Source organism: Drosophila eugracilis, unplaced genomic scaffold (genome assembly GCF_018153835.1).
Source record: "Drosophila eugracilis isolate 14026-0451.02 unplaced genomic scaffold, ASM1815383v1 contig_47, whole genome shotgun sequence".
Classification (NCBI taxonomy): domain Eukaryota; kingdom Metazoa; phylum Arthropoda; class Insecta; order Diptera; family Drosophilidae; genus Drosophila; species Drosophila eugracilis.
In genome coordinates this window covers 1,246,788-1,274,141 of record NW_024573338.1, presented here as the reverse complement: position 1 = coordinate 1,274,141, position 27,354 = coordinate 1,246,788, and the positions used below count along the sequence as shown (strand labels likewise).

General features: G+C 40.5%; 4 protein-coding genes across 6 annotated transcripts; 2 read left to right on the top strand and 2 right to left on the bottom strand.

Moving 5' to 3' along the window:
* The first annotated feature begins 13,276 nt into the window (after window positions 1-13,276).
* LOC108108352 (beta carbonic anhydrase 1) lies at window positions 13,277-22,999 on the top strand. Of its 2 annotated transcripts, none has more exons than XM_017216393.2 (4): window positions 13,277-13,559; window positions 14,388-14,472; window positions 14,537-14,724; window positions 14,779-15,342. In XM_017216393.2, the coding sequence occupies exons 1-4, from the start codon at window positions 13,467-13,469 to the stop codon at window positions 15,178-15,180; spliced, it is 768 nt and encodes a 255-aa protein (XP_017071882.1). In that variant the 5' UTR covers window positions 13,277-13,466; the 3' UTR covers window positions 15,181-15,342. The 2 variants fall into 2 exon arrangements, with proteins under 2 accessions (XP_017071882.1, XP_017071843.2); XM_017216354.2 differs by lacking the exons at window positions 13,277-13,559; window positions 14,388-14,472; window positions 14,537-14,724; window positions 14,779-15,342 and adding exons at window positions 17,251-18,827; window positions 18,976-21,454; window positions 21,514-22,259; window positions 22,319-22,999.
* LOC108108351 (ras-related GTP-binding protein A) lies at window positions 15,256-16,835 on the bottom strand. The gene is made up of 4 exons (XM_017216391.1): window positions 16,747-16,835; window positions 16,589-16,688; window positions 16,145-16,529; window positions 15,256-16,087 (listed from the first exon to the last, which is right to left on the bottom strand). Exons 1-4 carry the CDS (start codon window positions 16,756-16,758, stop codon window positions 15,649-15,651), a joined length of 936 nt encoding a protein of 311 aa, XP_017071880.1. The 5' UTR covers window positions 16,759-16,835; the 3' UTR covers window positions 15,256-15,648.
* Window positions 23,000-23,088: 89 nt separating the features above from the next.
* Window positions 23,089-25,213, bottom strand: LOC108108328 (zinc finger protein 142). Of its 2 annotated transcripts, none has more exons than XM_017216356.2 (4): window positions 24,937-25,213; window positions 24,066-24,879; window positions 23,945-23,992; window positions 23,089-23,887 (listed from the first exon to the last, which is right to left on the bottom strand). In XM_017216356.2, exons 1-4 carry the CDS (start codon window positions 25,123-25,125, stop codon window positions 23,367-23,369), a joined length of 1,572 nt encoding a protein of 523 aa, XP_017071845.1. In that variant the 5' UTR covers window positions 25,126-25,213; the 3' UTR covers window positions 23,089-23,366. The 2 variants fall into 2 exon arrangements, with proteins under 2 accessions (XP_017071845.1, XP_017071846.1); XM_017216357.2 differs by having other exon boundaries at window positions 23,089-23,884.
* Window positions 25,214-25,518: 305 nt separating this feature from the next.
* LOC108108342 (WD repeat domain phosphoinositide-interacting protein 3) lies at window positions 25,519-27,057 on the top strand. Its single transcript, XM_017216378.2, has 4 exons — window positions 25,519-25,724; window positions 25,811-25,897; window positions 25,974-26,735; window positions 26,802-27,057. Exons 1-4 carry the CDS (start codon window positions 25,658-25,660, stop codon window positions 26,906-26,908), a joined length of 1,023 nt encoding a protein of 340 aa, XP_017071867.1. The 5' UTR covers window positions 25,519-25,657; the 3' UTR covers window positions 26,909-27,057.
* The last annotated feature ends 297 nt before the right edge of the window (window positions 27,058-27,354 follow it).

Sequence of the window (27,354 nt, the reverse complement as noted above, 5' to 3'; positions counted from 1 at the left end):
GGAGTAGAAGGTGCGGTGGGGTGCCGGCCAGAAGGTACGTGATATGGGCCAACAGGTTTCGGCTGTTTGTATGGTCAGTCGGCGCACTTGTTGCCATCAACCAAAAAGAAAAAAAAAAAAAAAAAAAAAAGAATTCATATGCGTCTCGGTTTTGTCGTTTCGTGGGTTTTCGGTCAAGTGGCTTGGGGACCCAGACCCAAAAAACCGAAAACCCAAAACTCGAAAACCAAAAACCAAACCCATTGCTGGCCAGAGATTCCACTTGATTTGATTTTGGTATGCACCATGAACCGTTATTCAAAATATTCGAAAAACGTTTTAAGCGTATGCGTCTGTGTGTGTGTGTGTGTGTGTTGCGGGCTTCTTTTGAGTTGCAAGTTGTAAGTTGCAATTGGTATGGCAGCACAGTGGAACCAATTTGGCAGCACATCCTGCTTCCTTAAACTGTTGCCGTTACGTTCTTTTATTTATTAATAAACTTTTTAAGAAGGTTTTTAATTTATTTTGCCATAAAATTAACATTATTTTTTTAAGGTTTTAGACTTCCTTGGTTGGGGATTACTTTCTCATATTTTTGCTAATGTCTAATGACTATTATCCATGCCTTTCCTTGCCTTTTCTTTTAATAATGGGAATGCAAATATGTCTTCATGTTTCTTCATGCTTGAAATATTTTTAGATATTTCAATAACTATAATTAAGCTTAAGTTTCTGTAAATAATATAGATAGTGTGCTTAACTAAGACTTTAAAATAAAACAAGAAAAATTGTATAAAAATATTGTAAGAAATGATAAAGCTGATTCTTAAGCGAAGTTACTATGTTTACCTTTAACATATTTCCTGCCGGAAGGGCTATTTAGGAGGCTTTATAAGAATAATAATATAAAAATATTTAGTATTTTAGTTAATATTTAAGTTAGTAATATTATAATTTTATATATTGTTCAAATACTTTATAAATGTCCTTCAGCCTAAGGTCCAAGATGCCATGGCTTCCTTAGAAGATTCAACTTTTGTAAGCCCAAATCTTCTTTGTAGCCATAATAACATTACATATATTCCTTAATTTTAACTTAATATAATCTTAAAAATTACTAAAAAAGTTTCCAAGAATAAATCAACTTCCTTTTCCACTGTTTTATGGCCACCATTAATAATGTTTTCAGGCAATAATTTTAATTACCCAAATTATTGGCACATCAGGAAACAGTTTCCCAGTGTTCCCCAATCTCAGAGCTGTATTTTTTTATAAACTTTTTTAACGTTTTTTGTTTTGTTTTATTGCATTTTTCAATGGAAAAGAGGAGGGCGGGTGAAGTAGCAACAGCTCGACCGCATTTGCAAAGAAAATGGAAATGGAAATGGAAAATTGTGCGGGCTTAAGACTAGACCAGGCCAAGTGTGGAAACTAGTTAAAGTTGGTATAATAATTGTTATTGTTACTATCTCTTGTTGTTGTGTCTTGGTATGGTAATGAGCTGAGCAGCCAAGAAACAGAAACAGAAACAGAAACAGAGTCTGATTATCATGAGTAAGCATGATTATGCTTATGAGCCGAGAGTAAAAGTGAAAGAGGCGGCGGCTAGTGTGTGTGTAAAGAATGGCTTCAGTGTCTGAGTGGATCGTATGTAGGCCAAGTCTATTATGCGGCTAGGTGGTGGATATATATACTCGTAGTATGCCATGTCTAGAGCGGCTCAAAGTCTGGCCAGAAGCGGAGGAAATATTAAGTAAATTGCTGGAGAAAAAAATATTAAAGCTGGCTGGTTGAGCCTGTGAAAAATTGCTTGTAAAGTGGTGCATATGCTTAGCAATGGCTGTAGGAAAGATTTATTATAATATTATTAATGGGAATATAGTAGAGAGAGAGATGGGAATATGGTAATAGAGATCGGAATATGGTAATAGAGATCGAGTTTGGTTAAAGCTGAGGACTTGCTGTTTTGCTTAACCTTATAAAGGCTTTAAGTTGGTAAATGATTTACTTTACTTACCAAAGAAGTTACTAGCTTGGCTAGAATTTATATCCTTTAATCAGCTCTTTCTTATACTCAATCTTAAGTTATTGTCTGAACGAGAATAAATTAATTCATTAACCTTGATTTGAGTTTTAACAACCTCTTAAGACCTACTAAGTTTTCCTAACCGCTCACCAACTAAATGCACTTCCTAGCACCTCAAAACCATTAACAACCTCAATTTATGCCTTCTTCCACCTATCTTAACCCACTCGTGATCAATTCATGGTAGATTCCTTAGCCCCATCTCTTCCTTTGCTTTCACTTTAAGTAAGGAAAAAAACCCCAACTGGGAAACTCCTCGTGATGCGAGAAAAAATTTCCCATTGCCAGATACAAAACCAAAAAAAAAAAGACGCCCGCACTTTGACTTGAACCTGTTGTTTTGGCCAGACCTAGACTCAGACGGGAACGATGGAGGTCCACAAAAAATGTCATTAGCTAACACGACCAGAAACTAGAGAGGGGGGGCGGGGGAGTAGAGCCATCAAGAGGTGGAGTCTGCAGACTTCCTTGTATACCATACATACAGGCAATTTGGTCAAGTTTAGTGACGCATACAGGTCCGGCTCTGAGCAAGTCGAGTCATTCATGGCTGAAACGATGAAGAAAAACCCCCCCTAACTCACCCCACTTGTTTGCCAATTATGGTGTCCTCTTTTAGATTCGCTACGTTGCCTGCCTGTCTTTCTTTCTCTTTCTGGGCGGCTCGCTGGCTGTCTCTATCACGCGCTCTAGCGTCGCTTGTCATATTTGTCTGCATCGCGTTCGTTGCCTGAGTCTTTCGTTTTTCTCCTCTCTTCGCTTCTCTTCTCTTCTCTTTTTTGCGTCGTTCGCTTGCCAAGTGGGTCACTTGCGATTTCATGACCGACTTCTTGTTGTTGCCTCTTCTCTGCACACACACACACATTTCTTTCTTTTCCTTTCCTTTTATGTTGGCAACTTCTGGCTTTTTGTTGCTTTTTGCTTAAGTTATTTATGATTGGTCAGAGAATTTCTTTCTTCGTTAGCTTTAAGTTTGCTTCTTTCCTAGAAATGCAAATTCTGGCCTTTGTGAGAATAAATGAATTAGCAACTCGAAAAGCTAACTCTTATCAATTGATTTGAAAGTGACAGTTACAAAGGGCTTAATAATATATTTCATATTTATGAGATCTTTTCTTTTTCTAACTAATTCTTGGCTTTTGTTGATTTTTTACTCATTCTGTGGCCTTTTTCATGCTTCAATTGCCACACACAAAGATAGAGATAGAGAGAGAGTGAGAGAGGGGAAGATATATAAAGTAATATATCAATTTGGCCAATTAGGCTTCCCCTTGGGCCATGACCAATACTTGGTTATTATACCCCCTCTTTTCCCCTTACTTACCTTCCAATCCTCCCCATGCTGCTACGTGATTTACCGTACAAATATAACTCACAATTAAATTTAAACAAAATTATTATCTCAGTGTTTGGCCATAACTGTTCCTGCTGCTGCTGCTGCTGCTGCTGGTGGTGGTACATCACACACAACCCCCTCTATATATTCTGACTCTTTCTTTCTCCGCTCTTCCTCATCTTTATTGGCCACAAAATTGAATTTAATTGCCGTGTCTCAACTTCGGTTTTTTGTTCGTTCTTTCGTTTGTTCGTTTTTTATGACGACTTTGCTGAAATTGTTGCTCAATTCTATAATTATTTATGCATTCTGTGACTGCAAAAGCGGTTAACATGTCTCGTTAAAACTTTATTGAATATTAAAAGTGGGCATGGCTACGTTTTTACATTCGAGTCTGGGAAGAGAACAATGATGATTCTTAAGACTCTGATTGTATGTGACAGAATTTTTGGCTTAAATGTTGAATTTTATTTTAACTTTATGGGCTTATAATGGCTGAGGCACGTAATTCTTACAGCTGAAATGTGGGCAGTTAATAAAATAGGGCCAGCAAGTGCATTACATTAAATCATTAGGAAATTACTTGGAGATAAAGATGAAGAGATTGAGTTTGAGAGTTCTTAATGCGAATTTGGTATGATAAATGGTAGAAAATTCTATATAGGACGCTTAACTGGGCAAACTGAAGCATTAAAGTGTATTAAAAATGTTCTTATTAAGATATTTGCTACCTTAAATTAACGATAAGCCATAGAAATAATCTATAAGTAGCAAGTTTAAGACCTGAATACAGTTTAAAATACTTTTCATTTTGAATAAAGTTCCTATATCCTTAGAACTCCAAGATTTTCTAATACACATAGCAGAAAAGGTTCTCTCTTCTGATATCATATCATATCTTAATATCATCTTCCCCTCTCCTTGTCACGTGCTTCTCTCCTAACCCAATAACTCAACCAGTAACAGCTGAAACTCCATGATAGCCAAACAAGCGGCCATCTAGCCAAGCTAATAATGCAGATAATAAGCCATGACGGTAAAGTAGCCACAGCAACTATAACACTAACAATAACAAATAATAACAACAATCGAGAAAAGCAAGCAGAGTAATGGCGTTGGGGAAAAGTAAAGAATCTGTGACACAGTCGACGGATGACGGCTCGGCGCTCTAAACGACAATCATCATTTGAGTGCTTCAGGTGGTGGAACATCAACGCGGCAATCAAAAACGATTAACAAGATCGCACCACCAACTTGCCCCACCAGCAGTGGCTGACCCACTTGGCCGCTTTGACAGATGTGTGTCAACTGCAGCAGTCGGAGAATTTTACAAGTTGTTAAGTGTTTTTGATATGAAAAAGAAAGAAAAACTTGGAACAGCCGCAGACGAAGCCGAAGCCTTAGCATCAGCCGCAGCCTCAGCCTCAGCCGCAGCCTCAGCCTCGAACAACTTTAACAAAGTTTTAAATGTAGTGATGATGGAAAATGAAAAAATATGAAAAATATATATATTTTAATATGTTTACTTATCAATAACTTAATTCAAAATCATCTCTTAAAAGCTTCTTTCCTAAACTCTTTCTAATCTCTCTCTAAAATCTTAAACTTATTATTAGAAACTTTAACCACTTGATCTATTTTAATAAAGTTGTAAATTTAACTTAATAATTATCATATAATAACAGGCATATAATCGGTAATAAAATTTATAATGAATTACCACTAAAAAGTTGCAATAAAAAACAAATTCTAATGGTGGTCGAACCATTAAAGATTACTTTAAGTTTAGGAGTTTACTGGTTTTGAGCCATTAAAAAGTAGCCAGAATGGGCTAGAAAATAGCCACCAATGGCGGGTCGAAATTGTCTCCAGTTTCCCCTCAATAAACGCTGACTAGTGTAACCGACATGTGCAACAAGTTTAACAACTGCCGCGATGACGATGCCAACTTTGCTGACTTCGACTCCGGTTTGAAATCCGGGTGCAGGAGCAACTACAGCTAAAATGTAGTGCAACATTTTGTGGCTTGTTTGTTGGTTTTTGGGGTGTCTACTGCTGCCGTTGCTGATCCCTCCAGTCTACGCACTTTGGCAACCCGTTTGCTGTCAATGGGAGCAAGCCAAGTCAAGAGGCAACTAAGCCAACCATGACTTGGCTAGAGACCCCCAAAAACAGACAGCCAACAGGCAACAGTCAAGTTCCTTAAGTGGCCAAAAAATATATAATTTTAATTACCAATCATAAAAGTACGGCCGCCCAAAATAGTTTTTGGAACAGAACCAAAAGTTTAATAAGCATGACAACTATACTATATACTCCTCGATCTCAAGTCAAGACCTGGGTTCAATTACGGTAATACACCTGGTAATACCCACCTTTGGCTGCTACCAAATTCATCAACGCTTGAGAGGAGCCGAAAGCATAATTATTTCGGGCCTTCTTTCTAATTATGCTATCTGTGATGTACTAGATGTTTGAGGGCATATAAAACAGATTTAGAATAAGGTGATTTCAAAGAGGGAAATACTTTAAAAGTTTGAGGAAAAAATATATAAAAGATTTGGGAGATTTAGGCTAGAAAAGGTTAAGGATTTTGTTGGTTTATTTTCTTAGTTTTGAATTTTTGGCTGTCTTGAAGACATTTTAAAAGAAAGAATAAAATTCTCAAAAATTCAAAACCTTTTAATTTTTGTATATCTTAAATATTTTGTATATTTCCCTAACACTTTTTAATGTAAAAGATGGCTTAAAAATAAATAAAGGCAAAAGAAAAGATATTTCTTCAAACTTTTTGGTTGTTTTTAAACTATAATAAAGGTTTTTCCCCTAAATAACGTAATAGCGTTTTCTTAAACACATTTTCGTGTCCTCAATTTCCTTATTTATTTCTGCCACAACAATTACCCCCCTTTTTACACCCTCTCCCCCCTCTCTCCCTCCATCACACATAAGCACTACAACAATTTAGGGCTCCGTGAGCAAGTTGAGCAACTTTCATTTAAGTGCTCACCTTTTTGTGCACTACCCCAAAAAATGAAAAATAAAAAACAAAAAAAGCATAAAATAAGTGGCAACGACAACAACAACAGCAAATTCCGATTCCCATTGAAATCAAGCTCTTCAAAAATAAATAAATAAAGAAAAAAAAAGAGTTTATAACGACGTGATTCTTTTGCATTGTCTGCGAGTTCCCTCATTCCGTACGTTTTTGGCCGAAAGTGTGCTCATAATTAGCCCTTTTTGTTGACTGTTTGGGCCATAGCAATGCACAAAATTAGCAACTATTACGCTTCTATTATTTCTCTCTGACTCGCTGGCTTCCGTACTGAGTGTAATCTTGGCTTTTAGCCCAATGTGAAAGTAACAGTTTTCCTTCTTCCAACATTATTTCGGAGTTTGTTGTTTTTTTCAGAGTCAGTTTCTGCTGGGCTGCCATTGAAAACTCAACCATTTTGGGCCATTATAATTGGAGTCATTATACTAAGTTTCTTCTTGAAGTTGATATCTGTTTGTGCTGAAAATATTTATCTTATTTTAATTGATGATTCATGGGGGAAGATATCTTTATTGTGGGTTAAGTTGTATGCTTTTTTCAAGTTTGTTTCCTAAGTCTTTTGATTTGATTTACATTTTTCTTAAATAAACTATTTTAAAAAGAACAAAAGTTGGCTATTTGGTAGATATTAGTAATTTTTAAACATTTTAAAGATTTTATAAACAAATTTTGAATTTAAAACTCGATATAAAACTGATTTCCTTTTATGATTTTCCCATTCCAAACTTCATTCACTCAAAATCTGTTTGTTTATTTTGAGACAAGGTCAAAGGTTATGTAATCCTACCACCCACGCTTCCTTCTCTTCTTACATGTGTGGCAGTCGTGTGCCAAACAAAAGGGATAATGGCCAAGCCTCTAACCTCTAGCCTCTTACGTAATAATTTAAAAAAAATCCCTTTTATCTAAGAATCTTGCAAGAAAATGAAGGTCATTTGCTACACAGACAGAAATATTTTTAAATATTTATTTAGATTATCATTTAATACCCTAAAAAATTGACTTATTAAAAAAGAAAATGCATTTTTATCCTTGTTAATTTATATATTTGAATATCTACTCAATTTTCCAGCACTTAATTTATAAAACTAAATAAGTTTTTAAGTTTTTTCTAGCATATATACTATATTTTATACTTATAAAAATTCTAGAAAAATAGTTCAACTTCTGTTTACATATCTCTTAAAGTAAAAACCTTAAGGAAGGGTTTTCGGCACAGAGCTGCGTTAAGAAAAGTCGAGATTGGACATGCTGCGGATTAGTCTGGGAAATTGGGTCAATCTCTTGTCACTCGGTCCGTGTCACATGCAAAACATTGCCGCATGATTTACGACTTGTCTGAGGCAGAGGAAGAGGCAGGGGCAGGGGCATTCGGCAGGGGCAACAACTACTATTCAGCGAAGGCAGCAGCGAGTGGCAGCAATGCAATGCGGATGCAGCATTTGTCGCCGGCTGTCTTTTGTCATGGCCATAAAACCTCTGCTGCTGCCGCTGCCGCTGATGCTGCCTCTGACTGTTTGCCGTTTTCCACTTAAAGTCCGCCATAAAATTGTAAATTTCACCGTTGGCCGTCCTTTGACATTGTGTTGCACATTTACCTGCCCACCGAATGATGCAAAACTGGCATGGATATTTTCTTAATGACGTCCCCGCCTCGAAGGGTTAAGAATTTCTTTACTATTTACCATATTCTTCCCCTTGAATTCTTTCACTTCGCGTAATGCTGAGCTCATGCGTGAATAAACAAAAGGCGGAGTGGAAAAAAAAAGTAAGGAATGAAATGTTTAAAATTGGGTCAGGGCACACCCCTTTATAGCCAAAGGCTGTTAGCTGAATTCTTGGACATCTCATCTTATATGTATAACTCATAATAAGGTACGCCCACAGGCAAGCCAAAACTGTTTTCCTGCTTTATTATTTTTTCACAAATCGATACTAAGAGTTCTTCATGAGAATGAAAGATTACACAAAGATTGCAAACAGAATCTCCAGCTGGAGATTTGGTTATTTGTTAAAATGATTATGAAATTTATAATGTTAAAAAAGTCTGGACAAAAAGTTATAATTCTTAAGGTTTCTACATACCCTTTGATTCAAGTTTGCTATTTAATATTAAGTTTAGTTACTTTATCATTAAGCACTCTTCAAGCTAAACACACATTCTAAACTAGTAAGAAAATTTAAGTTAATCACTTTAAATACATCCCAATTTCCCGTACACCCAATTAATATTAAACTAGTTTATTTAATCATCAACTTTTCAAAAGCCCTTCAGCTTGCAGTTCTTAGTAGAACGTCAAAACTAACTCCATTCAGAAGACATTCTCTTTTGTACCTACACAACATACAAGCTTAACAAAGTGGCATACAAATATTGGCTAAAACAGCTAAAAAGAAAAGCAAAAAGAATTCAATAAAGGAGAAGGGGTATAAGTAGGGTTGACATATTCAGGTTAAAGAGATGCGACTAAAGCCCACTTTTGATCTCATTTGCTTTGCAAAGAACGGGCTAAAACATTCTGATTCACTTTCATACGGCCAAAAGCAACTCCGATTGTTTTGGGCTAAAAGCAGAAGAAGACAAGTAACAAAAGCTGGCCAGAAGGAAATGCAACAACAATAAAAGCAGAAGAAGAAGAGTTTGGAAGATTTTATTTGCTTAGCCAACGCTGTGAATATTTAATTTGCGCACTAACACATCGAGATATATATATATATATATATGAGTATATATATGTATAAAGACGAAGAGTGGCTTTAACGACACTGCTGACCCAGATTTTCGGGGCAAGCTTAAGCTTAAAAGCTACAACGCTAATAAGAACAGCAATGCCGCCGCCATTACCCATACAAACACACATAAAAATACAACAATAACAACAACGCAAACTCAAACGCCAAAAGCATTGTTGTTTTTGTTGTTTTATTTGTGCGTGCTGAGGAAAGATACTCACTAATTAACCCACAGCCAAAGCCAAAGTCAGAGCCAAAAGAATCAACCAAAAAATCCATTTGCAAATTGTGTCCGACAGAGATAGACACAAACGGAATGAAAGAGATGGACGAAGGTGGAAAGAAAGAGACTTTTGGGAGAAGTGAAAAAGTGGAGGTAACACCCAGATATAAATTATGCTTAGGAAACCCCAAAAAATACAGTAGAAGTGTGTCTCGTCGGTGTGTGAGTTCGTAAGTTGGTCAAGACAAATACATATGACATCATATTGGCGGCCTTATTGTTGAGGTAGAAAATAAATTGGTTGGAGAATAGAACTCTAAGAAATTATAATTGTATGCATGAAGTTTTTATTATTCTTGGAAATGAATTAATTTATTAATAAATCTTAAAAAGTTGGCTAAATAAAACACAGGATGTAAGTTAAAGTTTAAGTAGGTGATGGAAAATAAATTTAAACAGAGCGGAAAATGTATAATTACCTCATTTAAGAGCTTATTGATATTAACAATTTATTATTTTAAAGCTTAGTAGTTTTTGATTTTGATCTTTTCTGGCCAAGTAAGTTCACATTTTTAAGTAAAATAAGTCAAGTTTTGGGTTTTACATTTTTGCTGTTTTATTTACATTTTAAGGACAAACATGTAAGTTACATCGTGATTTTATTAAGCCTGTCATTTTAAAAATCTATAAAAATATATTTAACTACATTTTCTGTTATTTTTGATTTTCTTAATGTAGTGTATATCATTCATAAAAGTTTCCAGATTAATTTTATCAATGAAAACACTTTTATACCCCCCTTAACCCCATTCAAGATAACCAATTCCAAACTTCCTTTCGATTAACTGACTTAATTACATGACTCAACGTGGGCAAAACCCTTCGGCACCTGCATACCCCTTTTTTTCTCTTTTCTGATTTCACAACACCTACAATGACTGGAAGAGCACCCACACCCACTGAGATCCCGCACCAACACATACATATGCATATTTGGAGCTCATTTATTGTTCAACATTGTTAAGTAACCATCATCATCTGAGTTTTTTTCCGTCTTTTTTTTTTACCTTCTTTAATGTTTACATTTGGCGCTTTGGCCCAAATATTCTGAAGAAAAAATACAGAAAAAAAAGAGCTGACAGCGGTTCCCAAATCCAAATGTTCGAGTGGGAGTGGGATGGCAAGTGCTGCGGGCCGTGTCTTTCTTTGTATTTCTTCTGCTTCTTCGTACAGTAATCATTGTCATGCAGGCGATTCTGCTTCATTATTTCGCCTGCCGTACCCACGGTACGTCCCATCTCTCTATCTTCCCATCATCCCAGTTTTATCCCTCTACCCCATTCCCCCACGATAGCCATCGTAATGAGCTTTAAGTTTAAGTTTGGGTTCTGATCATCATCTCGGAGTTTTTTTTTTGGGAGGAATGAGATGAAGATGCTGCTGGCGCATCACCATCGTCATTTGTTGGTCACGCTGGGAGTTTTGTTTTAAGTTAACTTGGGTGGTTCGATGGGTCTATTGGTTTTTGAAGGTGTTTTGGAGGTGTTATAAAGAAATTGGCAAGATCAATATCTTACAATAATAGTTAACAAAGATAAAAACATAGCAAATATTTTATACTATTTTAAAAACAATATTTCTCTTTTAACTTATAATATAAAAGTTCTGATTTTAGGTAAAGTCAGAAACTAATCATGACAATAACAAAGATTAAAAATATTCTTAAATATATATTTCAAAGATATTTCCATGATTTTCCTAGAGCATCCAATCTTCACCTCGTTACTTCCCCCTCGAAATACTATTTTCTTTCGATTTCATTGCCTCTGCCTTGCTTGCTTAACCAATATTTTGCCGCTCGATAATGAAAGGAAAGCAAAACAGTCGAATGGAGGAGCAAGTTACGGGAGATGGGACAAGATGAGATGGAGTCGGTCAGTCAGGTTCCAATATTCCAAAAGCCACAAGGCCCGAAACACACAACAAAAGCTTATAATCATCAAGAGTGAATCTGCTGGTGAAATGGGCCTGGTTGTTGTTTTGGTTTTTGCTTTTCGGCGGCTTCGACGGCGTCGGCATACAGTCAGTTGTGTTTGTGGTTTAGACTTTGCTTTCTTTCGCGGCGGTGGGGATTTCATAATATTTGCATTGGTGTGGGCCTTCTTTTTTTTTTTTTTTTTTTGCCGCACAGGTGTTTGTGTGACCCACTTTCGGTGGCATCCCAGCCGGAGAAGATGCCTGAGAAGTTCTGACAATGCCCAAATGAATGATGCGGTGAGCAGTTCTCGGAAAGGCTAATATTACACACTGGCCGGGCCAACTACCCAATTCATACGAATGGGAGACGTGATGCTCCCAGGCCAATAAAAGCGAGCATTTCAGTTAGCAGGAATTCCAATGTCGTTACTGATGCTCATTTTAAGGAAATTAAAATGCATTTTAATTATTACTTTTTGCTAAATAAGTGTCAAATATCAATGAATTATTAAAAACATAGGTCACTTTTATTTTTCCTTTTTTGCATTGTTAGATATAAACAGAGTTCTTGATACTACACACTTTAAGAATTAGCAATTTAGTAAGTATTATTTAAAGTAATCCAGAAACATAATCATACCTTATTCATACATTTTATACTTTTGAGTTAAAAAATTTAACAAAATTCCTTAAATATGAATCCGTATCATAACAAGAACAGCGTTAATGAAGTGTTTTTAGTTAACATTGTAAACTTATAAATTTATAAGTAGTAAAGTGTACCTAGAACTACACATTAGGTGGCGCTGCCATTGGCTAAATTTGGTACTTGTAAGTTTCATGTAGAAAAGATGTAGATAAATTGTAAGGGCGGATTTTTGAAATTGTAAAAACCCCTATGTAAACACCAAATAGTCCGTTTTAATTTAAATATAAACTATTAGTACCTTCATTGCTATTTTGTGAATAGTTTTATAAATTCTCCATTTCAAGCCACAAATATATTAAAAATATACAATTATTTAAAATGTTTTGTAAATGAAAGAAACCTACAAACTGCAGCTCTATTTAATAAAACTGACTTTTTCTTGAAACAACCTTGACGCCATAAGATCAAGGAAGTCATCAGAAAGTTCCATCAAATACCTTGATTAGAAAAAAAACGACATCAATATAAATACAAAACGTGGAAGCCATAATATCAACATCATCAGCTCTTCGAGTCGGTTCCTCTCTGCCCCACTGATAAGCCGTCTGGAGGCTATGTTGACTTTAGTCGACCGTCTGGAACTTGCCAGAGATGTTAGCCCAGAGAAATGCCATTAAGCAATTGATTTCCGCTCCCCATAATAATATTTACTGAGAAAACATTTCCCAAGGGAGTGCCGATAGTTGTGGGTGGGGAAAGTGATTAATAAATCTTCTCTTTTCTGAGAGAGTTCTCTTATATTAAAGGAACTTTTAAAAACGTGAGGTGGTTATCTGTTGTGTTTAATAATAATACAAATAAATCGAGATATTTTTGCTTGCATTCAATTAAACCATTATATAAAATACTTTATTTCTATCTTAACTAAATATTCCAAAGAAATATCTCAAGCTCTTTAAGTTCGAAGCTTTAAAAGTTTTTAAAGCAGCTGTGGGTACTAAACAAAATCAGTTATTAGGCTCAATACCCCGTAAAATATCTAATTAACTTTAATGTACAATGTTTTAAACGAAGGTGATTATTTAAAAATGGAAAAAGTTAGCACCTTGAATACTATACCCAATGACTTGGGGTCTCTGTAGCTCTTTACTTCTCTCTTAATTGCTACCCCAAAGAGAATGGGGGAGCACTCCCCCAGAGAGAGAACAACAGCTGCTCGCTAAATTCGTCGCGTGTTTTGGAAGCAACAATTCCGATTTAAATGCTCCACCGCCGTCACCAGAGCTCCATCGCTTTTTTTTTATTGAGCGCGAGTGCGTCATTATTATACACAAATCAAGAAAAAATCAATTCTGAGGCCAAAGTAAAGTGCGTGCAATAAAAGTGTCAAATTAAGATTAAGAAAGTACAAAAAAAAAATCTTTAAAAATGGAGCGTATTTTGAGGGGCATAATGAGGTACAGGAATACAACGCGCGAGCAAATGGTCAAAGAATTCCAGAAAGTGCGCGATAACCCGGAGGTGAGCAGCAATACGGTTTATAGGTCAAGATTTCGGAATAGAATTTGTTCGCATTCACCAAATAAACCTAAGGCTTTTGCCTTGTGTTGAACTAATTGCCTGTGTTTTATATCATTATCACATTTTTTTTGACTTGTCTGTCGCAAACTTTTTCCTCTCTCGCTGGCTTTCTCTCTTTATCTTGGTTCTCTTTTGTGTTTTATTTGGTAAACAAACTGCAAAGGTAAACCGGTTCACCCCCGCCACCCCCTTTTGCTTGTTTAATTTTATATTTTGTGTTTTTTTAATATACTTAAGTGATTGCTTTTCGGTGCTCTTGAGTTTCGTGCACCACTGCTAATTATCAAATTAATTCAGTTCTAATTGGACAGAGGCGAATCGGTGTTAGAAATATCACAGACTATTGCAAAATATAAAAATATATTTATAAAATTTTTGATATTAATAAATAATATTAAGGAATGATTTTTGGATAAGGTATTATTAGTATGGCATTAAACATCAAAAACGAAATATAAAGAAAATAATTAAAATATTTTGTTTATCAAATTTGGATATCTTAATGTAATTCTAAACTAACGTCAGCAACTTTTTACAAAGCTATTATGCTGACTCGAGCTGTTAAAAAACGAACAAAAGACATTTCCCACATTAATGTTTTCTTTATTTTCGAATTTCCCTGTTGGACAGCCTTGAACTGTTTGAACCCATTGACGTTTTGGCCATTTGCCAAGTATGTCATAACTTGCGGTGGCAATATATTCAATGTATATTTACGCACTGGCCGATATCTGTGTATTCTAACTCTTGATAAACTTTATCATTCAGCCCAAGGCCGTATTCTTCACCTGCATGGACAGTAGAATGATTCCCACCCGGTACACTGACACTCATGTGGGCGATATGTTTGTGGGTGAGTATCGCTAGACGAGGGTATTAATTATAGCTTAACATTCTGGTCTATTCCCATGGATTAGTGCGTAATGCTGGTAACCTGATACCACATGCCCAGCACTTCCAGGATGAGTACTTTAGCTGTGAACCGGCAGCTCTGGAACTGGGATGTGTGGTGAATGACATAAGGCATATAATCGTATGCGGTCACAGCGACTGCAAGGCCATGAATCTGTTATACCAACTTAGGGATCCCGAATTTGCCTCAAAGGTATGAATATAAACAATCCGTTGGACAAACAATTCACTTACCTTTATCAAACAGCTTAACCGTCGTCTCTCACCCTTGAGATCCTGGCTGTGTCATCATGCTAATAGCAGCTTGGAGAGGTTCCAGGAGTGGCGGGATGCCGGCATGAAAGACCCGCTGATTTTCTCATCAGAGACGCCGTTGCGTCGGTTTGTAGCCTACATCGATGAGGAGCAAAAGTTCGCCGTGGAAGACAAGCTATCCCAGATCAACACACTGCAGCAAATGTCCAACGTTGCCTCCTACGGATTCCTCAAAGCTCGCCTAGAATCCCACGATCTCCACATTCACGCACTTTGGTTCGATATTTACACTGGTGACATCTATTACTTCAGTCGTGGAGCCAAACGATTTTTGCCCGTTGATGAGGACACCGTGGATCGATTGTCCGAGGAGGTCAGGAAATTTTATTCGTAGGCACAGCAGGAGGACCAACTGGATTATCTGTGATATGTGGGCCTTATACCGCGTTCGGCATTTAAAAGTTACCAATTTTTAGAATTGTTTTGTGTATATTTATAAGTGTGTAATTGTTTTTTGTATATAAACTTAAGGCCTATGAAGGTTTCAACTTACAAATCTACGAAAAATCAACGAAGGAGATGGCTATTCATCGCTCACTTACTTAGACTTTGATAACTCAAAAAGCTATTAATATTACATGGCTTTTAAGTGAGATGCAATATTGCAATATGCACCATCGACCATTGAAGTAAGTGAAAGATAAAAAAACATTTATACGTATTTATAGTTACGGGAAGCGGTAGACTTTGGGGGCGGCACCTTGGGCGCTTCGATGTGTGCACAACAACAGACTGCTTTCATGTCTTCTTGAACGGAGAACGGCAATTGGGGTTACGGAAAACAACGATCTTGGTATCGCCATCAATGATACTTGTGGCCATGATGGTTGATGGTACTGTTGCTCGGATTCTCCAGCTCTTCGAAGTACTTTCGGGCATTCCTAATGTTGACTAGTGTGGCCTCCGAGGGCAGCGTGGGATCCGACATGACCACCATTACATAGGTGTTGCTAGTGAAGGTGTCAATGAAAGCGGCGAAAGCACTGTTGCGCACCTCCATCGATTGGAACTTGGCGCCCAGCTTGGAGCAGCTTAACTTGAACTGTTTGATTATATTGGATACCTTTTCAAAGCGGTGCGAGTCGCGGTTTTTCTTGCTCTGGCAATGGGAGATCACCAGGAAGGTTGCCTTCTCGAAAAGCAACACCTCATCCGCTTCGATAACGTTGGCGAAGTGCGTCACCGAGTTCTCCAGTGCGGCAACATTTGGTATCAGCATGGTGACAATGGAAGACCAGGCTCTGCAATCATTTTGAGGTTGAATAAAGGTCGAGTACTATCCCCTAGCCTTGACTAACTTGTATAGGGTTTCATCCCATATGCTGGTGCGGAAACAAGTAACATTTCCTGGCTTTGACAACTTGATTAGATCCTCCATACGCTCTGTAAAAACGTTTTCACGATGCTCCTCCGGCACCAGATCCATTTTGTGCACCAGACAGAAGATCTTGGCCTCCGGTGAGTTCTGCAGTAGCGCCTCCAGACAGCTCTGGTAGTAGTGTATGTCGCGCTCTATCTCCTGGCTCTCCACATCGAACACATAGATGAGAACCTCAACATTACGGAAAATGTTATCCCGCTGCTGGGCAAAGTACTGCTTCATGAAGCCCTCCTGACCGCCACAGTCCCAGAGATTGAGCACCAGGTTGCCCAGAAACCGTACGTGCGAATGCTCCACATCGACTACAGGTGTATATATATTAAGATCAGTCCTGTCTGACCGATTATATAGTATTACTCACTTGTTGCTCCTAGGCGTGTCGTATCACGGGCGATATAGTTGGCGAAGATAATGGATCGCATGCTGGTCTTTCCCGATCCACTCTTCCCCATGAGCAACACCTGGTAATACAAATAGACTTGAAATCCAATATATTACAAGTTTAAACGAAAACCACACCTTTTTCTTCATTGTGTCTCAAGTTTTTTTGATCTCCAGTAAAATAATCAACAATAAAAACAAATAGTCGATATCTCAGTCGATAGTATCGGTGATTAAGTTTCAGCCAGTCGATTGACGAACTAGTTCCTTATAAAACACCCAGTTCTGAAATCGTGAGAATTTTGAGTTGTTTTTGGGAAATAAGAAATTCAGGTCAAAAAGAAAAAGAAAGACTCCATTTTTTAATATATGTATGTAGAGAAGGAAAAAAATACAAAATCCTTTTGGCATGAAATCAAGCAATCAAACAAAATAATCTGCTAATAATAATCTGCAAAATAATGTTATCTTATGTAAAATACATGAACATTTTTGTTACTTACAATTAAAATATTAATTTTAAATTTTAAAGTATAGTGTTATTTGTTTTAATAAATACCGATCAGTGCAGTCACAATGAACGTGAACAATTTGAGACTATTTTATCGTCTCATCTCTAGCGGATAAGCAAAACTTGTCATTTATTTGAAATTTGACTGTACGAAGAATAGGTGGAAATCAAATGCAAAGCCTAACAGGCAAAACCTTTTACATTGCAAACAATACTAACCCCTAAAATAAATAAATAGATATTTTTTAAACCGCCAAAGATGGACAACCACCACCGCCACATCGTGCCACCTCTAGCGTGCCCGCGTCTCGCGATGAATGGTGAAAAATCGCAGAGAAAACATGCTTAACAATAAAAAAAGAAGAAAACCAGCAGCTAACGCTGGCTGATTGATATAACGAGGCAGGACAGCGGCGTAAGAGACAAAAATTATAAGTTAGTGTAGAGAAAAAATCGCTCTTTGCGAAGAAAAATCTGGTGACGAATTGTTGGCGATCCGATGAGCAACATAAACATAAACACTGTGCCCAGGCCGAGTCCGAATGCTAATGGGAATCCAAATCAAAATCCAAATCGCAGTGTGGATTCTGAGGAGGAGGAGGAGGGCGATGGCCGGATGAGCGACAGCGGAAGCAACACGGCTAGCAGTCAGAGGAGTCGAACGTCGAGCAGCAGCTCATCGGACTCTTCGAGCGGTTCACTTGAGGAAGATCCTGATGGTGAGGACGAGGACATGTCTGAACAGGATGCGGCCAGCGGTTCGGAGACGGAGGACGACACTACCACCTGTCAGTCGGACGAGCTGGAGCTGGCACAGCTCAGCGGACGGGATATCTTTCGGTTGCCGCGGGGTTTATGCGAAAATGCAGCTATTTTCCATGAATTCTTCTCCATGGAGACATGGCAACAGTTGCCCCACCATTTCCAGGCTCGCCTGCAACCCATGTTGCCGGACTTTACTGGCTTGGTCACCGGACAGGCGCAGACCTGTGCCGAACAGCAGCGTACTCTGGTACAGCTATTTAATGGCGGCCTTGAGCGATTCGGGCACTCACCGCTGCTCCAGCTTCAACGTCAATTGGAAGAGGGCAACCTGCGACCCGATGTCCTTCAACTAAGGCGGAGCATCCAGCACTCGAACAGAAGGGAATTTCGTTTTCAACAGGCCGAACGCTTCAGCCAGTTGGCTAAGGATCTATTTCTGTCAAGGGATCATCTTCTTCAGCATGCCTACTACTCTGCCCCACCCTCCGAAGGCGCCTTTGGAAAATACCTGCCAAAACCACGCCCTCGGAAAAGGAAGCCTCCCACGCTATCCATGGAGAACCGATTTTGCACTCAGCGAGCTAAGAAACGCTACGCCCAGGACCTCCTGGATATCTTGCGCGAGCTGGAGGTAAAACCTGGCGACATTAGTGCGGATGAGGAGGAAGAGGATGAGGAATGCTCCCAGCTAATTGATCGTCTGTTCAAGACACCGCAGGATTTCAAACTGGAAGAGCCTAAGGCTCCGGAACCTGTAGGTCCTGGCAGACCCTCGAATGCGGCGGACAAGAAATGCATTTATAACACGTTCTTCAAGCGGCGACCAGGTGTAGACGATGACAATGTACTGCGGACCATGCAAATGGAGAGAATTCCCCAGCTCAATGACAAAAACTTCCGAAAGTATTTGAGAGACTACAAGCGCCGGAAATTGGAACAACCGGTAAGTGTGATGGCTACCAAAGAACAAATAGGGACATGCATTGTCAAATTTTTAAATTGCTTTTAGCTTCGGTTTGAGTTTTTCTTTAAAAAGAGTTTAGAGTTCAATAAACTTCATTTTACTAATTTAAATACATTTTCAATTTTAGGAAAGCCCCGAGTTTGATACATCCGAGGTACGATTGCGAGACATATGCACTCGTGCCCAGTTTGTCGGAAGCTTTAAGCCTGGTCGAAAACCAAAAGCGCTTATGGCACGCCTCAATCCCGATCCGCCTGCTCTGGTACCTATTGGAATTACCGCAACGAAGAGTGAGATTGTAGATGAAGAGCCCATGCTGCTGGATGAACCGCAACAACTCTACGGCCGCCGCGTGCTGGACGATCATCCGGAGGAACACCTGTCACCTAAGGAGCCCCAGCTAATGCCAAAGAAAGTTATACCCTCGCCAGTTGTCCTTCCTCATCCTGTGCCCAAGCTGGAACCTCTGAATGGACCCATTGCCAGTGCCAAGGCAAGTCCATCGTCGTCCAACCCCCCAATCAATACCGTTACAAATGCATCTCCAACTGCTGGCCACATAACCGGTAGTCCCACCCGAGAAGTACTAATTCGTCCGCCGGCCACACCTCGACCGGTCTCTTTCTTCTCGCTTCTAAGGGATTTGTTTGTATCCACGCCTCAGCACCGACTTACCTATGGAGAATTGCAAATCTTACTGGCCAGTTGGCGGGAAATTAATTCGGATGCTTCAATTCCCACAGGGGAGTGGCCAAGATTTGTGCCGGACTGGTCGAAGTTGTTGCAATCCGCTATAAACTTCTTGTCGGGGGATTCTGATACCGTTCCGACGGATTATGTCCCCTACATTGAACATAAAACTCAGTTGGGCATCTACCAGTGGATAGGCGCAGGCCGGGATTCTGATGCGCGACTTCTCAGCCTATGTCAGTGTTGGTTGCGAACTCAGAGGGAAGAGCAGTCCCAACTTAGTCCGGGCCTGAACTCGACTGCTCATCTAAATGCATTGATGGATGCAACTCCTACACCTCCTCCTAGATGTCCCACCACCTGGACTGTGCGCTCAGCCAGCCAGGCCGAGATACTTGAGTTTCAACGGCAAGAGAGGATACGCTTCGAATATCCGCATCGACCGTTTACCTATCGCCTTAATGGGTATGAGAGTGTGGTGGGTCCGGTCAAGGGTATTTATACCCAAAGTTTACCACTGAACAAGGCAAGAGGTCATGCTGTTATGGTTGATGACCGACCTCCGTTTGTGACCATCCTCACCCTAGTGCGAGATGCTACTGCAAGGCTGCCCAATGGAGAAGGAACCCGCTCCGAGATCTCCGAGCTGCTTAAGTGCTCACAATACATTAGTCAACAAGCGGCAGATAATGTACTCCAGACCATCGTCAGTGGAGCTTTGGATCGGATGCACGGTGGTCAGGATCCTTGCGTGAAGTATGATGCCAGGCGCAAAATCTGGATTTACCTACATCGAAATCGAGGGGAGGCGGAATTTGAGAAAATGCATCGACAAAACCAGTCCTTGGTGAAGCAGAAGCAGCAACAAAGGAAGCAGCTAAACAGGCCAAAGATCCCAGATGGTGCTGAAAGCTCTGGTTTGCTTGGAGAACACCAGCAGGAGCAACTACCAGCTTTGGTGCCAACAGTGGTTTCACCGATTCCAGTTCCAGTCCAACTGCCAGTAGGTGCTTCCTTGCAAGTGAAGAAACCACTGACCGTAAAGTGTCCTCCTGTACCGCCCTTAAAGTACCATGTTCCACCTGGTACGCCCACTGGAGGAACCATAGTGACAGCCTCCTCTAACATTACAGCAAATCAAAGCCCCCTACAGCAAATACAGAAATCTCTTCTTAAACCTGTGGGCACGGCCAATCCCGCATCATCACCCGTTCAAAGGCAGCTGACAACTTCAAAAACAGGAAATTTTGCGATATCCAAGATCAGCCCGACTCGGAATACGACACCGATATTGGTATCCACTCCCACTGGATTGCAAACCGTGCATGTAGCAACTACTCCAACCCAAGGAGCAACATCCGGTTCTCCTACGGTGGCTAAAAAGCTGACAATTAAGAAGACCGTTCCCAGCAACAAAATAGGGAACTTTATCATCCCGCTGGAGCAACAGCAAACCGTTCAGCAGCAACAGGGGCAGCATGTTAAGGTCCATCCGATTGCTGGTAAACCTAAGGCGCTCACTATTACCCCGCGACCACAGATGCCGAAGAACATAATCCGACTATTGCCAGCTGGAGGAGCCACAGTATCTGCGAATTCGGCGATAAGTACCAAGCCAAATTCTGTGCAAATCCTCGGACCTCGCGTGGTGCCACAATCCCAGACCGTGCGACCGGTTCAGCAGAAAATCGGAGCTGTGTCTATTGTGACCAATAAGCCCGTTACAAGCATTTCCGGTACAGAAACTGCAAATCCTGCAACCGCCAGCACGAGTTCCCCTGTTACCGGTGGCGGAACCATCGTAAAGATGTCGCCCCAGGCTTTCGCCAACCTTCAGCAGCAACAGCAACAGCTCAAACAGAAGATGAACAGTGCCAATCCTGCTCTGAACTCACCCCAGCAACGGATTATTGTCGGTAAGTACTGATTCATTAATATTTATAATCCAGATTATACAAAATCAATTTCTTTATAGGCAACACAGCCATTTCCGCGAACAAGAAAATAGTATTCCAGTCCCTGGCGAAAGCAGCACCCAAAATACTCACTACATCGCCAAGTGGCACGGTGGCCAAAGCAACGACGAATTTGTCTCCACAGCAGCAAAGAATTTTACTGCAAAACTTTAAGCAACCAGTGGTGGCCACCAATCAATCAGGAACCTTAACAGCACTGGGAGGCAATGCAACGCGGGTGATTCGAGCTACTCCAGCGTCAGGAGTTGTGGGAGTTGGAAATTCCCAAACACCAGGGCAGATCATCACTCTGGATAGCCTTATACAAAAGCAACCTGCTGGAGGAAAATTACTTACCACCGCTGGCAACAATATCTTTCAACTGGCAACGTCTTCGGCGGGAAATGTGATTACACTTAATTCCAACCAGCCAACTAAGCAGCTGCCAACTATGGCAAGATTTGTAAGTGCGACAAGTACCTCCCCAGCTACTGGAAACGCATCGACCGTAGTGCCCAAGATCATTGGAAAGACTACTGTGTTGCCGGGAAAACCCCTTCTACTCCACGCCAAGACGTTAAAACAATTAGGTGGAAGCAGTGTGGCCACTACCCAGACCACCACAACCACGACCACAGCAGTGGCTTCAGCGACAGTGGGTGGAGCAGGGGGAACGGTAGTGTCCGGCTCCGGAGTAGCAAACACGGCAGTGAGAACCACTCAAAATATTGTGATTGGTGGTCAGACAGTGAAGATACAAGGAGCGGTGAGTTCTACTCTACTTCTCTTAAGACTTTTATGACTTACCCAATGATTATTTGACAGATTCCTGCTCGTGGTACCAACGCACCAATGCAGACAGTAATAATGGGAAACCAGCTTCTGCGACTAGCCACAAGCAGCACCAATAGTGGAACTACTTCGACCTCCGGTATAGCGACGACGCCGAAGACGCTGCTAATTGGAGCGGGGGGAACGCAAACACTGCGTCTGGCTAAGAACGTTCTGGTGGCCAACAAACAGATCACTAGTACCGCAAACAGCAGCAATGTAACCAGCTCCACGACAGCAACTCCAGCATCGACTGCGACGACAACCCCTGGTAATAATCTCGTGTTCGCAGTGCAAGGCAACGGCGGACAGCTTTTTTTCTCGCCGGGATTGCAGGGCATGAATTTGAAGCCACTGTCCAGCCTAAAAGTGATACCCATGGGCACAGCGTCAGCAACTGGTGGAGCGGCGGGTGGGAAAATCTCCGTAACGACGGTGACAGGAGAGCCGGGAGCCAAAGCGCTGACCACAAAACTGATCCCGGCCACTGTTCTCAAGACGGCCACTGGAAGTGGCAATTAGGAGGCTTAGGAGCGGAGAGGCTTGTTAACCATGTTGTTTACCCTTCCTCGGTTACACTTTCTTCGACGTTGGTTTAACAACACATGTAATTTATCTATGTAGGCAGAAAGTTTGCAAATATTGCTTTGTACTAAGTAAAATTAGAGGACAACAATAGAGATGTCCCATCCAGCAACCAATTTTATGGAACAGTTTATAAAATAATATATATAATAGAGACACCCAATAAAACTCAAATGAAATCAAAAATAATATCTTTGCTTACAGTACAATTACATAATTTGCTTTAGTTTCATATCTTTACAATCTTTTGCTTCGTTAAACGCGTCTCAAACTAATATCATTTAATTAATATACAGTGAAAATTTTTAATATCTTTAATAGGGATATAATTCATATAATGACTGATTTAAATTGTCGACAATTAACTGCATAATACTCTTAAAATATTTCGACTTTATGTTGTTCTGCCAAACAAATTGCAAATTTGAAGTTGACTTTAAACTTGAAATTATTCTAACTAAAAGGTTTTATGTGGAACCGACTTGTGTTGTTTTAGATGACGATTAAGCTTAATTTTTAAGTCAAAGAACTTGCCACATATGTGACACGAGATGTAGCATTTTTCTGGCACCTGCTTGGTACTGGAGCGGCCATTAAGGCTCACTTCACTTATGTTCTCGTCGACTTTTTCATCACAACTGTCTTCTTGGGAATCACTTTCTGCGTGGTCAGTACTTGGCTGCTCGGTTTCCTCAGGCGAGGAAAGGATCTTCTTCCTGGTCATCTTTATTGGCAAAGTGTTTTCTGGAGACCGAGGCCTTTTCGACGTTTTCTTGTGAGTAGCCAGCACATGAGCCTGCAGCTGCTGGGCTTCTTCGAAAGTTTTGCTGCAGAAGGCACATTGAATAATACAAGTATCCTCAGGCAAAGTTGGTTCGCTGATAGAGGGAAGCGAGGAAGAAAAGGCCTTCGTTGGGGAAACTTTTATTGGAAATTGCTCCAGTACTTTCAGTTTCTGAGCTAGTTCGGCCTCACCTTCTGTAAGTGCAATGTCAGCGTATAAGTCTAAAGTCTTAGTTCTTAACTTTCACTTACCCTTTAAATGCTGTTTCAAATGTGTCTGTAGCATAGTATTCTTTACAGCTGCAACGATAAATGTTATTACATAATTAGATTTTTATTACGTCTAGGACTAATTAACAAATGAAGTTCTCACTTTTTCCACAATAGCTGCACTTTGTGCGAGCGTGCACTAGCTGCCTGTGCTCCTTGAGAGTATCCTTTGAGTTGCATATAAACCCGCAAACAGGACACTTAATGTGCTGCTGCAGCTTATGATATTTTAGGTGAAACTTGATACGTGACTCCTGGGTATTAGTGAATTTTTTAGCGCATATGTGGCACTCCCAGTCTTTAAGGAGGTGGATGCGGCGCATATGGTCCAAATGCGCCTCCTGGTCTGATGAATCGTGGAGGCATAGTTTGCAGGAGACAACCGGGGAATAAACAGGAGCTGGAAGCGGAGCTGTGGGATCGCCATCGTCATCGTATGTAAACCTTATTATCTCATCCTCCTCTTCATCATCCGCTGTACCAGATGCATCCTCGCTAGACGGCGCAAACATACTGGAGGTCAAAGGATCGTTGTCCATCATGTCAAATCCAGACTCAACCGGCAAAGCAAACTCTTTGGGCTCCGGTAACTGAAACTGTGAACTGGTCTGTACTGGTACCCGGGCCATGTGTTCCTCTTTTATCGGCACATGAGGTATATCGAAGGGAGCACAGACACGTCTGCTGCCGTCCTCGTCGCTGATCTCCTCTTCGTCAGTGTCCAGATATATGAATCCGCAAAACTTTTGGTCCTCCTGCTCGATTTCACGCTTAATCACGATATGCTCCCGTTGGTACTCAAGTTCGCCAAACTGCTCCTGCGTCTCCAGGCAGCCGCGTTTGAACTTGATCAGTCTGTGAAACTCGGAAATGCAAGCAATGCACATGTACTGCGGTCGCCCATCCCCCCGTGCAATCTTTGCAATAAACATATTAGATAAATACACTACCCTGCCAAAAGAGTGACAACTCACCTTAACATTCCAAGCACTTAACTGCTCCAGAATGTCAGCCATACCATCCACGGTGGAGTCATCCAAGTCGAAAATGGGTTTTACTATTGCCTTATCCATATCAAGGCCCATGGTAAAGTAAATCCCGCACGTTCTGCATGGCTCGATTGAGTCCTCATCGAAGCCATTCAAATCTGTGCTAAACTCCATTGCACATATATTCGTATTTACGCAGAAGCGACGACTTTTGTTATTTTATGATATTGGAGGTGACCATTTTCGACGAGCGACGGTCGAAAGGTGGGGGCGACAGGGACATCGAATATCGATAATTGCTTTTTAGCTTTTGAATAGCTAGAGAGCTTTCTTAATGTTTTCTAGCTACTTCATATCCTTAAAAAATAAATATTTACCGCCACATTTCTTCAAATAAAAATAAGGATGATCTGTTAAAATTGAATATGAATGATTTAATATAAACAAATTATAAAAAGGTTTAAGGGCATACTCTGGTTTATATAAAAATAGCCAACTACTTCAGTTGTAAAAAAAACTCCGACTAATAAGAAAAAAGTCATTTTTGGCAGCATTCATCGTTAGCACTCGGTCACACTGCGCCATTGTTTTTATACCAAAAAACATAAAATCATCCGCCGTCCGCCAATTGATTGTTTTTCTTTCTTCACAGCAACTGAATCGAAAAATCACCGAAGCCCGGGTTTCCAGCATCCCGGAGAGTGCAATGAACCTCACAGAGCAAAATCCGTATGGAAACGGGCTGCTATACGCAGCCTTCAATCAAGACCAGGGTACGTACGTCTACGTGCGGATGTGTGTTGTTTACTTATACGATATACTATATCCGTATAATATAAATGGCCCTATTGCGTTGCAGGATGCTTCGCCTGTGCGACGGACACCGGATTCCGGGTCTACAACTGTGATCCGCTAAAAGAGAAGGAGCGCCAATACTTTTCAGAGGGTATGCTTATTGGAAGAGAGAGTGCGGGAGACTCCCACGGTCTTAAACCAATTCCATTGTCTTCCCTATTGTTCAGGTGGTCTCAGCCATGTGGAGATGCTGTTTCGCTGCAATTATCTTGCCTTAGTGGGCGGTGGCATCCGGCCACTGTATCCGCCCAATAAGGTGATCGTGTGGGACGATCTGAAGAAGTCCCCGGCCATATCGCTGGACTTCAATCAGCCGGTGCGGGCTGTTCGACTGCGTCGGGATCGCATCGTGGTCGTGCTGGAGGGGGTTATCAAAGTGTTCACCTTTACCCAGCAACCACAGCAGCTTCACGTGTTCGAGACGAGCTCCAATCCCAACGGGCTATGTGTGCTGTGCCCGCACAGCAATAAAAGCCTCCTCGCATTCCCCGGCCGACGAACTGGCCATGTTCAGATTGTGGATCTGGCCAATACGGAGCGTGCCCCACTGGAGGTGATCGCCCATGAGGCAGGTATCAGCTGTATTGCCCTTAACCTGCAGGGCACGCGGCTGGCCACCGCCGGCGAGAAGGGCACTCTCATCCGCATCTTTGATACAGAGAGTGGTAAGAAAGTGTCGGAGCTGAGGCGTGGAAGTAACCATGCCAACATTTTCTGCATCAACTTCAATCACCAGTCCACAATGGTGGTGGTCGCCTCCGACCATGGCACCATACATGTCTTCAACCTGGAAGACAACAAGCCCCGTGAATCCTCGCTGCCCATAATACCCAAGTATTTTTCGAGCCAGTGGAGCTTTGTCAAGTTTTCGATACCCCAGGGACCACGTTGTGTTTGTGCCTTTGGCGCCGATCCCAATTCGGTTGTGGGTGAGTTGAAGCTGGACCATGGCATCCCCTGGGAATTCTTTAATCGTAATTTTATCTCTTTTGCAGCCATTTGTGCAGACGGTCACTATTATAAATTCCTATTTAACAACAAGGGCGAATGCAGTCGCGACATTTGCACACAATTCCTTGAGCTGCAAGACGATGAGACCTAGGAAACAAGTCCGATTGTTGCAAACGCCTTTGATCCATCTATACAATTATATATCTCCATGGAAATGTGTTATACAATATTACTTATAAGCATGCTTTAAAATACGTTAAAAGTCGAGTTCACATAAAAAGTAGTTAAACATTGAAACTAGCTGGTGGATCTTTTCAATTTCCATGTAAAACTTTCACCGAATACGTTTGACTGATTCAAAATGTATTAAATTATACGAGTTCATCAGTAAGCAATATTACGCAACAGGGCTCAACTTATCTTTAACTTAATTCTGAAAATTTACTGATTACTCATTTACTTTGCACGCACCAATAGTGGTTAACTCCATTTCCGAAAGACTTGGTGCAAATGCTAGCATTTATCCACTTATATGGGCAAGTGCAAGGTAAAATACTTTTCGGAATGATAAGATAGTGAGCTTTAAGATATTAAGGG